The sequence below is a fragment of the Festucalex cinctus genome, chromosome 18, assembly GCF_051991245.1.
Source record: "Festucalex cinctus isolate MCC-2025b chromosome 18, RoL_Fcin_1.0, whole genome shotgun sequence".
Classification (NCBI taxonomy): Eukaryota; Metazoa; Chordata; class Actinopteri; order Syngnathiformes; family Syngnathidae; genus Festucalex; species Festucalex cinctus.
In genome coordinates, this window is record NC_135428.1 from 5,158,567 (window position 1) to 5,173,490 (window position 14,924).

A 14,924-nucleotide genomic window follows, 5' to 3' on the forward strand; every position below is an offset into this window, starting at 1 on the left:
CTTCTGTTTACCCTGAACTTTCTTCCTCACCGCTTGCCTGGCTTGCTTCCTACACACTGTTCCACTCATAAAGGTGCTCTGTACAAACAATTTGATGCACGTGATTAGTCTGTGCATTTCCTATCTACCTGCAACAGTGATGACCTAAAAGGACTCGAGTGAATCTGGCCCCATATAGAACACTACCTACTTCACATTTATTTATGTCCAGTATCTATCCCACTTATCCTCATTAGGGTCACAGGTGAGCTGGAGCCGATCCCACCCCACTTTGGGTGAGAGGCGGGGTACGCTCTGGATTGGTTGACAGCCAATTGCCAGATTAACTCAGAATTCAGTTTCAGTGTGGTATGGTTTTAGGTGAAAGACTGTTTTAAGATATGTTCCAGCCAGTCTTGTCATAGTGGATCTTCAGCAAGATACATAACTCCAAATTACACTGAATGTGACTTGCAAACCACCAAGCCATAATTCTTCATCTTCAATAACTACTAAAGTCAAATTCAAATCACAACATTAGGGTTATATGCATGTTTGACTAAACAACTTAATTGTGCCATTTATACGAGTAGTCAACGAACTTCTTATCAGTGGACTTATTTTCGGAATTACTGCATTAGTCACTGCTAGGGATGTAACGATATCCAAACATCACGATATGATATTATCACGATATGAAGGTCACGATACCATAATTATCACGATATTGTGGGGGTGTTGGCAATATTTAAAAAAGATCACAATATTGTAAAAAAGAGAGTTCATACAAAAAAAGATCAATATTGTGCTTTTGTACATAACAGCAATGCATATAAACCACCTACAATCACTAATAACAATAGTGAGGCACTTACTTGGTAATACAAGCACACATTGATCGCTTCACAAGCAAATTAGGTTCCCCTTTATCTGACAATTAGCATAGATTTTAAAACATAGAAGGCCAAAATATCCCTAATAAAAATTAAATAGCACTAATAAACTAGCCACTAGAGGGTGCTAGAACTGCACAAATGGAAATCAACCTGACTTTTTTAACTAATGTGCTCCTTTTAAATATTGTGAACATGACGACGACGATATTGTGGCAGTTTTAATATCACGATATTGCACTTATCGTGACATCCCTAGTCACTGCAAAGTATACGTTGCACCAGTCAAAAAATACCTCATGAAGTAAGAAAAAAAAAAAACGGAAGTCACCTCATAGTACTACCATTTGGGGGGGTTATTTAACAAAAACAAAAAAAAAATCCCTGCTCCCTAATCGTGGGTGTGTAGGGAAATACGCTCTGAGTATGCACTGCTTCACTCCGACCATTCGGAAAATCAAGAGTGTTGCTGAAGTGCGTTATTCAGAGTGCCACGAAAAAAGAAGTGTAAAAGAAAAAGGGGGATCGGTAGAGATCGACACTGTTCAATGCAAACTTCTGATTGGTATATAACATAGCGGGCTCTGCTAACAGTCATTCTTCTTCTTCTTTTCCTTCTACTTCAAGGAACAGGGATTTTGGGTGCCAGTCCAAGCTCTAATTTTAATCTGTACCAGTCGAACGAACCTGAGTAAGCACCAGCACCATAAATTGGGAAGAAAAAAAATAATGCAATTTAAAGTGTGAAAAATAAGGTACTTAAAAATATACAATAAACCAATTTTTTAAAATAACTGAACTTGACAAGAATACATTGCAGAATGTGTATGGTAATAGCGTGTCAGCAGTTGGCGGGCAGCCGCGCACTGATTTTACCTATCATGAATCTTTATTCCGGAGGCTGTAAAACATGTTTATGATTTTGCAATGCACAGTATGTTACTGGACTGCAATTCGTTGTCCATTGAAGGGCAAATAGTTTGAGACTGGCTCTGTAGAGTCACGCTAATTGAACCATTAGTTCAAGTGTGTCTCGGAGTAAAACAGACGTTTTGATTGTAGCAAGACTGCATGAGCCATCTCGTGAATTTCTGCTTAAGTGTGCTTTGTTTTGTGGAGCACGGAGCTGCCACTCTTAATGAATTGACAGCTTCATTGCATGTCGCGGTGATCTCTCTATTTATCTTGTGCCTACTTAATTCCCCTATTTCTTTTTCTCCCCTCCTCTCATCCCTCTCTTTCACGTAACCGTACACTGGCTGGATTATATATGATGTAGTTGGAGGTTCAAATACAGTACAGTGTATTATTAACTCATTCACTGCCAATGACAACTATAGACGTCAAAAATCCAAGCAAACAGCCAGTGTTAATTTTGAAAAAAAATAAAAAATAAAGTTAAATTAAATTAAAATTTTAATTAAAAAAAAAAATGAAATTTCAATTTAGTTTTAGTTATAGTCTTCTGACTAAATATAATTAAAGCCTTAGTCATAACTTAGTCACCTGATTGTATTTGAGTTTTAATCCAACTTTAGTCGACAAAAATAAGGAGCAATTTTAGTCGACTAAATTGACTTCTGGAGGTCGAGACCTAGTTTGTGGTCTCAGTAAGACCAAGACCGATCACTCTGCACGATGGTAGCACTTAGCAATGAAATTGTTGTCATTGTTGTTATTAATAACAATGGGGATTAATAACTATGAATGAAAACAATGAATAACTAAAACTAAATTCAAATTTCTTGTCAAAATTTGCACTGGCTGTTTACTTGGATTTTTGACGTCTATAGTCGTCATTGGCTGTGAATGACTTAAAAGGAATTTTGACTACACAAATGGGGGTGGGCTTAGTGGAGACGAATGCATATTTTTACAAGCAAATTTCAAAGTCATTAGATGGGAAGTGCTGCAGCAGCGTGCATGTAACGATGGCAATAGGTCACGATTTCACTCATGTCTCGACCCCGGAACACTTCCTGAGGGAGACGGTATTCCTGAACTCATCACTGCATCATCATCATCATGCCACTTTCAAGCTCCCTGCGCTAGTCACCAGAAGACTGACATATTGCGCAGTGTACCAGGACACTCCCTGGGGGCCGCGTTCGAGGGCAAGGGCGGAATTTCGGCGTTAGAGGAACACCCGCAAGACTCCTGCTTTTTCCATCCATGTTCAACTCCCTCATTAGACATACATTGAAAAGCAATAGTGAGATTAGCGAGCGTGAGCAGTGGGAAAAAAAAACCCCGAGATGAGTCATAGTGGACCTGCAGGGTTCTCCTCACTGTTTGAATTACCAAGAAACAGGAGGTGAGGTTATGTCTGTTTCTTAAATTAAAATGAGCTGTGGGGCTTTCGCTCATTAAACATTCACTCTTTTCACCCTCCCTTCCTGTTCTCCACCAGCCAGGTTCCTGATTGCATCTTTTATGTTGCTAACTCTCCGACTCGCTCTCTAAATTTAGCCTCTGATGACCCCAGCATTCGCTAAAAGTGCATGTGATAGCAAACTATTGCATTAATAGGATGGCGAAAACAAAATGTATTATTAATCACCCGGTTTAATTACGACGCACATTTAAACGGTGTTATATTGTGTATAAAAAGGGTTTCTGTGAAGCGCTTTTTGACAGCGCTATCTAAATAAAGATCACTTGACTTTTCAGTATGAGGGCTAAATGCATCTTCTAACTAAAAATGGAGTCACTAAAACTTGTGTTTATGCTGAATAATTGTTTGCAATGAGACTTTTCATTCACCAAAATATGTCATTTCTGTAGGATAGATAACCTGAGAATTTAGAAAAAAGGTGTGATTTATTTCTGCTGCAGCATATTGTTTGAATGTGTTTTCTTAGTAGGATTGTGTGTGACCCCATTAATATGTTGTTGGAAGCGGTGAGTATAGCTCTGTGAGTGTTTCTATCAGGCAAAAATAAGCAAAATGGAGGTGTCACATATCATCTTATTCACATGCTCGCAATAACGCTGACATACTGATGTTGATTTGACACCGCTATTATCATAGCTAATTTATTAGTGTGCTAAACGTGTGAAAGGAAACGAACAGTTGAGAAATGTGATAATGTCAATATTGTGTTTTGAAATTATCACATCATTCAGTAAATGCAATGGAAGAATCGTCATAACAGAATGAGACAAAACTCTGTTAATTGGTAGTCTGAAATTATTGCTAAATGATGTAATAGATGTGCCCTTGTGTTTATTTGCAGAGCCACAATTGAAAGGCATTGTATCCCGCCTGTATAGCCAACATGGATACTACCTACAGATGCAGCCTGACGGCACCATGGACAGTACAAGAGATGAGAGCAGCTTATTTTGTAAGTGTGCGCGTACGCGGATCTGTCAAAGCTGTGATGGCATTTCAGTCGATCAACACCTGAAGTTTCATAGCTGTGAATAATTGCAAATCCCGCTGCTGACATTATATGAACGTTATCCTAACCTCCAGAAGTATAATTTTATCTTTTCAGCCCCAAATGGTGCCATTTTTCCTCAAGGTATAATTGAATTTGGAGGTTTGACCCTCCACACAAAAGCGTATATTCACACTGCGGTAGCAGTTGATTCAGTCAATTTGTAAAATTTCCCACTATATAGTACTTTTCTACTGTCTTAGCTTTGAAGCAGAGAGCTGCTCGGGCGCTGTGTCTAACTATCCACTTTTAGCTCTGCTCCAAGCTCCATTTGCTGAGGTAGAGCAGCCCGCTATTATCCCGTTTTAGAGGGTGTGTTAAGCTTAGTGAAGGTGACACAGTGTAGAGTTTGCTGCAACATAAACTCCGAGAGGTCACAGCATTTGGGCAAAAAGGGAGATGTAGCGTGCAGTCGAAGGGGACTGCAGCCTCCAAGACTGCGACAATGTCGAAAGAGAAAACAAGACGTTTTTAGCTGTGCGATTTTGTAGCTTGAACTCACAGAGTTGTCTGACTTTCTATTTTCCTCTCTTTTTTTCTATCTCCCCCTAAACCGGTTTATCCAATTTAGCGCAGTTTAACCTCATTCCTGTGGGACTGCGGATTGTGGCAATCCAGGGCGCGAAGACGGGGCTGTATCTTGCCATGAATAGTGACGGATACCTCTATACTTCTGTAAGTATGCTGCGCAGATCAGTCTATGAAAGGCCAAAAATATTGCCGCACCAGTTTGTGATTTGGGGAGGTAAGCTTCGCGCGCTGCTATGCATGATCCCGATCGCTCCAAAGCTTTTTAGTGGCTCCTGATAAGCAATTCTCTGTGTAATCATATTAAGAGGGAATACACGGAAGGCCTTTATCACTACTGTCATTTTGGATTTAGAGGTTAATTCTGCCGCTTGTCGGTTACATATTTAGAATCGCTCTTTTGTCACAGTGAATTAAGACTTGATTTTTGGATAGAAACTATCAATAATTGATCATATTATCCCTTATTCTTTTAATGTGCATGCTTTTGTCTGACCAATGCCAGTACGAGTACTCAACTCTTGACTAGTCACCACTATCAATACCGCTCGTAATTTTGATACAAAGACCGATACATCCCAAAACTGTACAGCATTTTTTTATTAAAATTGCATCAATTGGTGTCAGTTTTTCTATTCATGTAATTTATGGTTCCTGATCGTAAAACGGTCCCACAAGAGGGTGGTTGATACTGGTTAATTTTTGTTAAATAATTAGTTAATTATAATTTTATTAATTTGATATAGTGCAATGAAATGAGGATTTAATTATTATTAATAAATTTACTAGAATAATTTCCTTTTTTTTTTTTTTTTTTTTTTAATGAATGTGCATGATCAACAATTGACCTGCCCTAACTGATGGTTTAAAAATCAAATATGGCTCAAGAACAAAAATGTTGGCCTATCTCTGCTATAGATGGTCCATTAGTCCTGCAAAGTGTACATCTTTCCATATAGAATTGCAGACAGTAAGACTCTTTTACTTTAGTTACTTCTTCACATCGGGCTATATCCTTTATTATTTCTTAGACATTTTATTTCTAAAGTCTATTTCTTTCTATCTTTGTTTTTTTTTTATAATGGAAAAACATGGAAATGTGATAATATTCACGGCACTATAGATGCATACTATTGTGTTACCAGGCAAGGTAGAGTTTTATGTGTTGGTTTTAGTGGAGGATATGAGAACAATTATGTGAAAAATCATGTGGAATTTGGTAAATGCACAAGCTGTGATTATCCTCTGAGCCACTGCTTACTATCCTTTTCTTGTGTGAACGGAGTGGGGATTTCCTCTGCTGCAGTCAATAGCTGTGATGCAGGCAGCCCCAAAGAAATCACACATTTACATACATGCATGCACGCACACACTTGTATGTAGGCGCTTTACAACGGAACACCTGTCTTTTGGTGTAATATCATGCATATTTGATTTTATGACCCCATATTTTCCTCTCAAGTGTGTCTAACGCGGCGATTTAATGGTGCGGGAAGAGATTGAAGGTAGACTGGCACAGTTCTCTGCATATTTCTGCTCGAAGGCCATGCTCTGCTGTACTTTGCTTTTACATTCTAAAGAGTCCCAAGGCCGTAAAAAAAAACAAAATAATTCATATGTAGGACTTGATGGTTGACACATATAGCATTTAAATGTAGTTCACCATTTAAGTTTTTTTTTTTCCCACAAATGAGTGGAAGTGGTCCTGTGTGTTTATTTTCTGACTATAGTCCGCAATAACTATTCAATTTTGGAAGAGAGCTTTCTAACGTGATTTGAGGCGATTGTGTAAGCGATCGTCATTTTCATAGCACATTTATACATTGCTATCTACTGTAGTGATTTGTGATTGACAGTTAACACTTTTAGCGAACACCCCTACAACATTTCAGAGCAGACACAAGTGGTTTGATATTTTATGATTTTGAAGCCTCATGGTTTGTTCAAGAAAATAATAATAAACAAAAACATGATAAATCAAACATAAATGTGTTGAATACAACACACTCTGTTACTGGTAACACAAACATATATGACAAGGATTAACATCCTTATGACTTCATGAACTGCACCACACAATGCATTCTGGGAATAAAATCTATGCAAAACAGGGACAATTAAATTATAGTGGATGACTGGTGAGCACGTACGCCTCCCAGTTCTGAGGACTCGGGTTCGAGTCCAGGCTCCGGCCTTCCTGGGTTTGAGTTTGCATGTTCTCCCCGTGCCCACATGGGTCTTCTCCGGGTACTCCGGTCTCCTCCCACATTCCAAAGACATGCATGGCAGGTTAATTGGGCGCTCCGAATTGTCCCTAGGTGTGAGTGTGGATGGTTGTTCGTCTCTGTGTACCCTGCGATTGGCTGGCAACCAGTCCAGGGTGTACCCCACCTACTGCCCAAAAGCCAGCTGAGATAGGCTCCGGCACCCCCCGCGAATAAGCGGTCAAGAAAATGGATGGATGAAATATAATTACAGTTGCAGAACACAATTTAGGGCTGGCCCAAAAATAGCGAAAATCTGTTTTGAATTTTTATTTTTATTTATTTATTATTATTTTTTAAAATACCATGATTTTACCGATTTGTATTTTTTTTTTATTACCATGATTTCACCGATTTTTTTTTTAATACCACGATTTTACCGATTCAGTAATATATTTTCCACCATGTGTCCCCTGAGCTAATATGATTTTGACACCCCTGATTTAGACCATTATAATAGCAGTTCGTCAAATTTTTCTATTCACATTGAAATGTATGTGGTTATTTGTAGTAGCGATGTGTAGTATTTTGCTTAGATATCAAAATGCCTCTGGCGATAATGACACAACCAAGCGTTACTTGTTTCCTGGGTAGCGTGGATAATTAAAAGCTGAGTGATTACTAAAGGCAGCAGGTGTCACAGAAGGTTGGAGAGAAAATGGAAACTGCCCCCCCCTCTCAGCTACGTACCATCTGCCAATCAGAACATCACGGGATACAAATCATCACATCGCCATATTATCATCCGCAAGCTTTACATAGGTTACCATAAAGCGTTATTAAAAGCCGGCCATATATGGCACGAGACAGTATTAATTGTCTCATGTGCTGCTAAACCTCCTTTTTAATATGCGCATCCATGTCCAATTGACTTACGTAAGATGGTGCGCCAAAGAGCTGCTACATCTGGCCCCAAAACAACATCAGCAACTTGCACTGCTGCTGGCGTTTGCATCCTTTTCTGCTGCTTGTGGGTTAAATAATTTGTCTTGTGAATGCGAAGTTTCCATTGCATGGTTTTATGTGAGGTGGGATTGCTGTAGTGGTATTATGGGAATATGGTGATGTTTTCTGAGGCTGGGCAAACTCATGCATTCCACGGTGTACCCTGGGAGCTGATGGGATCGTCAATAGGCAAGGGGAGCCTGTGTGACACTGTGACCCCTGCTGTCTAAAAAGGAGAATGCAAATAATGCTTTTTTAATACACTTTAATGTAAAATTCAAATGAATTCAATTAGCCAAATTAACTCATTGACTCCCAGCCATTTTCACTGAAGCAATCCCCTTCGCTGTTTTACTGGATTTTGACTGATTTTGCAAGGCCCACAGAATATTGTGTTCTATTGCTATAAAAAAAAACATTAAAAAGATTAGAGTTCTCTTTCATCAGGAAAAACAGTATACTTCTATCTGTTTCAGTTTTACAGCACTTAGCATTAGCATGTAGCTAAGTTTCATCATTATTCACAAATCTGTTTAAAACTGTAGGGAAAATAGCTTGTTGCAACATGGCCCTGGTTGAACTCTTAAAATCTTCTACCACCTGCTGGCCGTTTTTGTAATAACTACCATTGCTTCAACCGTTCTCATCAAAGCCTTCAAAGAACTGTATGCTCTAGCATAAAAAAAAACAACAACAACGTATAAATAAGTCTTTGGAACACTGCTAATATTTAAAATATAACATAATTATATGTTTTTGGGAGAAAATGAGTTAATCAATTGAATGATCGATAGATTAATCGATTGTCAAAATATTTTATCGTGACAGCACTAATTATAAGCATTTTACTTGTCCTGTTTTGGAGGTTTAATAGCACGCCAAGTCTATGATGGCAAGGAGAGTTAAGCTTTCTGAAGGAGGTATAGGAGAGATGTAATCAGAAAGGAGGGATGTGTATTGGTGGGGGAGGAGCGGAGGCGGGTGCATTCCTGCATCATAAAATGGTTTCGCCCCATCTTGCGCATTCTATGCACGGACGCCACATATTGTACCTCTCTCATCTGATTTCATTTAAATTCATTTTGGCATGAGACGCATGAGGGAGGAAAAGTCTGCCATTGACTTATGGAAGGTTAAACATTTTTATTTAACTGACAAATAAATATACAACATACAATGCAATCGTTCGGATATACTGCCGGGATAAGTCCTCATGTGCTTTATACAAAATAAATGTGTACTGTTTTTATCACAACAACAACAATACAAGGGTTACATGGGTTAATTTGGTGAGGAAGTAAGTACCCGCTGTTTGGTTTCTGTTTTCTGCTTGGATCTAGAGGTTACTTCAAGGGGTGTTCCAAAATAGATGTAATAACATGACAATTTGCACCTTTGCACTAAATGGCCATGAACAATCACTTTACTGAATCGCATTGCTGTGCCTGAATTTTGGGGGATTTTAGATGAATGAAAGGCAGCTGATGTGTTTTCTATAGTTTGTTAGTTATTTTCAGGGACGTGATTATGAAGGGTAATTAAAGGGATTACTCGGAAGAGGGGTTATCCCCGGTGTTATTTCAGAGGTTGAACTGAAGGACATTTTGTTTAAATGACGGTTTCTTGATCACATGGCTTTGTTTGTTAGAAGTGGCACGGGCTGTCATGAAAAAAAAATTTTTTTGGTCTTAGGAGAGATGTAAATAAGTATCTATTTGTCTGTGATATCTTTTTTTCAGTTACCACACCTTTTTTTTTTTTTTTGTCTCGGACACCTCCTGCCCTCTGCTCTCTGATCTGATTAATAATGAATGAAGTGCATCACCTATCGATCCTATCCTCTTTGCATTAGCCAAAGCAGAGGGTATCAAACCTGTCCTAAAATAGCTCCATGATGTGATGGTCATGGTAGTGGGTAAGTTTGTTGAAGTAGCAGCAAGCCAGGGCTTGTTTTTGCTCCGGTCAGGCAGCAGGCGTTAAATGGGCATAAACTCTTAAGAGCAGCCGAGTGGACAGAGAAAGGTCACAAAGTCCTGAATTGCCTTGTCAGCTAAAGGATGATGCCTCCCAGAGAAGGAGAAAGGTGATGATCTATGATAAGTGTGAAACTGGAGGTCTTGTGTACCGTCTCTATCTACCTTTGGCGTCTGTTTCTGCCAAGCGGTGGTCCTCGAGCTCTTGTTCTTCTACCTCAAAGTCTCGGAGCAACGCGCAACTCAGCCATTTGTGCAATGCTGATGGTGATTAATCAATTCACTATATTGGCTTTGCCGACTGACGGGAGAAGGACCCCGACAAGACTGATAGAGACTAAGGAAGATGTATATCCGTCTCGATTGCTTAATATCACCAGTCAACATTATGCATGGTGTAGTTGTCCTTATGTAGGAGAACGCACCCGTGGGGAAGTCGAGTTTGGGGCTGAGAGGGGAAACGGTCATTTGTAATGACTGGCAGAATGGAGGGATTTGATTCAAGTTTTGCTCCTTTGATTTTGTTATGGTTATAAAGAAGCTATGATTCAATGACAGAACACCCAACATGCCATAAGTACACTTTGTTTTATGTTGTTCAGAGTACACCAAGACTTTTAGGAGTCGATGCTTCAACATGGCCACATAACGGCTGGGGATTGAACCACACAACCGCTGGGTTGGCAAACAAGCACTCTACCACTGAGCCATGCCACCCAAGAACTATTTAAATGATCCCTGAACATATTGTAAGACTGATCTTGAGCGTCACAACGAATCAGTGACAGAATATTGCAATAGTAGTTTCAGAATCTAAGATAACTAAATAAGAAATTATTGTTTACAAAGTCACCATTCCTCTGCACAGTGCACACGTGTATTTGCTTCCATCATTGATGGGGGTTGTTTTGATTGAATAAAGTTTTTGTGTTTGATTTTTCTTTGTGTGTGCAATTACTCTGAACAATACATCGACTTTCAAGTTAATTTTCTCGGAAGTTTTGTCCAGATCTGATGCAGATGTCTTTATTTGGCAGAATATTTAAATTGAACTTAACACGTTCAGGCTTCTGTATTTTTGTCAATTTTTGTCAAACCAGGTTGTTACTTTGGCAGAATTTCATTTAATGTAATTAATTAATTATTTGATGAAACAATGTGTGTCCATTGTTGTCAGTAGTCTGTTATGATTGTTGTGCTTTTCATCTTCTTTTCCCTACGGAATGCGTAATGATTAGCAGAGATGTTAATATAAGGATGTCCATGCTCTCAAACATGCTTTCTTTTCATATGTTCAAAGACTCAAACGATGCTTCTATGCTCTCATGACAATTGCTTATTGCACATAATCTCGCTTCCCTTGCAACAGTTGCTAACGTGAACGCACCTCTGTCCCATTCTCCCTTTTATTTCTAGGATCACTTCACTCCAGAGTGTAAGTTCAAGGAGAGTGTGTTTGAGAACTACTACGTCACATACTCCTCCATGCTCTATCGGCAGACACAGTCTGGTCGCGCTTGGTATATCGGTATCAACCGTGATGGCCAGGTCATGAAAGGCAACCGGGTCAAGAAGAACAAAGGAGCTGCACACTTCCTGCCTAAAGTTATCGAGGGTCAGTTTCCTTTCTTATGAGCTTGGTCAGTAATTAGGGATGGGCATTTGAATACATTCAGTAATCAACTGCAGGTAGAATTACTGATCAGAAAATCAATGACTCTTTATTTCTCCTTTACTATAGTGACTTTAGATATGTAAAATCAAAATGATGTTTCCCATGAGATGCTGACACGCTGACCTGGTACTGGACGATAAATCAATATCAATATAAATTGTGACAGACACGAGATCAATATAAATAGAAAAATGCTAAATTTGCATTTTACTGTAGTTTACCTTCACCCGTTTAATATATACTTTTTCTTATTTTGATTAGGTTTCAAAATTATTTGTAGTAGGAGTGTCCAAATTAACGCATTCACTGCCATTGACGGAAAAAGACGTCAAATTATGCTTTTTTTTTTTTTTTTGCTGGTCTAGGAATGAATGTGTTAATGTGTCAATTTAGAGTTAATTTAAACCGCATTTAACGCCACAATTTTTTTTTTAGAGTGAGATTAATGACCGTCCCTTACTTGGAAAGTCTGTACTGGGAAGTCCCAGTTGTAATGCAGCAGACACGTCCATGTCAAAATTTAGCAGTAACAAATATCATAATAATGCTTATATTTGTGGAGACTGGGGTCAAGTTGAACTGACTGAGCTGTCACCAACGTCTTACAAATGCATTATGTCATCTAGTGGCAGAAAAATGACGTCAACTCAAATCAATATCACACTCATTTTTTTTTTTTTTACAGTACATCTTTTTAATTTTAACTATGTGAATTATTATGAAATTTATTTTTTTGTTTAACATTTGTTTCACTTTATACTGAGAATGAAAAATTAAAAAATATATTTTATTGTAAATTTATTGTACATTGCGAACAGACATAAAATTTGCGATTAATTGTGAATTCATGCGATTAATTATGATTGAAAATTTTAATAACACGGCACCCCCAATTTATAGATATCGACTGATCTAAAGTACTTATACCGTAATACATTTTTCAGAGTATCACCTAGACCTACGCTGACCTCATTACAGTGAAATGTCTTTCCACCAGTTTTGAGTTGAAATAATAGGGTGAGCAACTCTGCCTCAAAAAAAGTTTTCAAAAAGACTTCTGTTTCAATTGCATTGTTTCGTTGAGCAGGTTCATCATCTCCAATTACTCGTGAGTGTGCGCATGTCCGCGTGACTGCAACCCTTCATGTTAACTTACAATCCCGTCTTGAGCCAGCAAACTTCTTGACAATGAACCGATGAACTGCACTTTCTTTTGGTTTTTGACAAAGCTCTCAACAACTGATTGTTGGATTTTTCATGCCCATCCCTATTTTAGATGTAAATGTCTAACAATATGTTTGTCAGTAATTACGGTGATTTTTTTTGTCTTTTGCTGTACAGTTGCAATGTATAAGGAGCCATCGCTACATGAGCTCACGGGTGAGCCTGTGAGTCCTCCGCGGAAGACAACCAAAACATCAGATTCCCCGTCCTTAAAAAATGGACGGAAAGAAGCGCCCAAGGCTGATGCCTCATAGCACAGGAGACAGAGGGTGGGTCAGAGGGCAAGAGTGACACTTGGAACAAAGTCACCCATCATGCACGGAAGGACGGCTGGGTGAATGGCCCTCATGGTCCACTATTCCACAAGTGCACGATAAGATGCTGAGGGATGAAGGGTGAGCAGTCCATCAGCAGACAACAGGATGAGAGAGGATCCCGCCCCACACCCTTCACCACACACCCTTGTCACCACAATGACAGACCTGGACCCTGGCCGTAACAACTTTCACCCTCTGTGCCAATGTTTGTCTCCAACTTCGCCCCTTCAAATTTTCTGACACACACGCTCCTTCATTTCTCTGTCATGCGTCATTGTCACTGTGACGGCTTTGTCTTTTCTCCCATGCCTATGCAGTATTTTCTCTATTGCCATCCGCACATTTACAATGCAGTCTCGACTTGATAATCCTCACCCGTGAGCCCACTGTTGATCCCTAAAAGTTGGTGACCGCGTCGCCCTGCCGGCTTTCCCCACGCCATCTGCCATCCAGCTCGGCTAATCATCAAGGTCAACTAAAGCTCAACAAGAGATGAAAAAAGCTCAAAGAGGTCAAAATGTCAACTGGAATCCCGGGTCAAATCAGGTCAGAGGAAGATGAGGATCTGGGAAAAATAAATGATACAATGTCAGAAAGTCCATTGGTTAAACCCCTTGATAACTACCAATACTTTGGAGCCATTGTTTTGAAGAAACCAAAATTAGTTTCACAAGTCAACATAAGATAAATAAAAATCCATGACTTCCTAGTATTCGTATACAGATACTACAATCCAATAAAAACCATTCACTAATCTTCCAAATACTACCCATGTGATCTGAAATTCGAGTCACATCGGCGCTATAAATCAATGACAACAGGGGATACATCCCCCCCAAAAAAGAAATAAAAAATGACTGAGACACTAAAAGAGAATAAGTGACATTCTGGTTCGAGCCTTTCTACCCATCAGGTGATCACTTATCATTAGAGAGCTAGCTCAAAGGCTACACATGAACAACTGGGTCATATTTTCAATCCAGCGTGGATCAGAACCTAGTCATCTGAAAACGAGCGGAGGTGTATACTTCACTCAGCATCTGCTGTCAGCATAAAGCCGCGGTTTGAAGGCAAACATCAAAGCCAGAGGAGCCTCTGAGCAGGAGCACTTATTATTCTGACGATGTCTGGCAGCTTATCCACCCGCTCGCTTTATCAAATCACCTTGGAAGAATCACCCTCAAAAATGTAGCTGTCTGAGTGGATGTCTTGGTGGGACTGTGCCGTAACCCTTGTGTGTAGATGTTTTTGATGCTAAGGATACACTTTATGCTTGTGGATGAGGTGAGTGCATAAGGGAAAGCGATACTGCAGGTAACCTTAACCATGTCATTCAGGAAGAAGGCAATGCTGTCTGTTGTCAGAGAATAAGCATTTTATGAACTGATCACTTGTGAGTCGCACACAGAAGCTGTTGATATATATATATATATATATATATATATATATATATATATATATATATATATATATATATATATATATATATATATATATATATATATATATATATATATATATGTATATATATACGGGTAAACCACGATTCGATACTGTGACGATATTTGGCTCACAATATCGATAATATCACGATACCCGATATCTACGATTTTTTTATATAGTGTCAATTTTTTTATATTGTGTCAATTAGCAATATATCACGATATGTGACTGAAAACGCCA

General features: G+C 39.0%; 1 protein-coding gene across 1 annotated transcript in view; it reads left to right on the forward strand.

Moving 5' to 3' along the window:
- The window catches only part of fgf11b (fibroblast growth factor 11b), a 33,964-nt gene extending 19,289 nt beyond the window's left edge, over positions 1–14,675 (forward strand). Inside the window, exons 2-5 of the mRNA XM_077505316.1 lie at positions 4,109–4,219; positions 4,887–4,990; positions 11,442–11,640; positions 13,042–14,675. Coding sequence (XP_077361442.1) covers positions 4,109–4,219; positions 4,887–4,990; positions 11,442–11,640; positions 13,042–13,178 — 551 coding nt within the window. The 3' untranslated portion in view covers positions 13,179–14,675. The remainder of the gene's footprint in view (positions 1–4,108; positions 4,220–4,886; positions 4,991–11,441; positions 11,641–13,041) is intronic.
- The last annotated feature ends 249 nt before the right edge of the window (positions 14,676–14,924 follow it).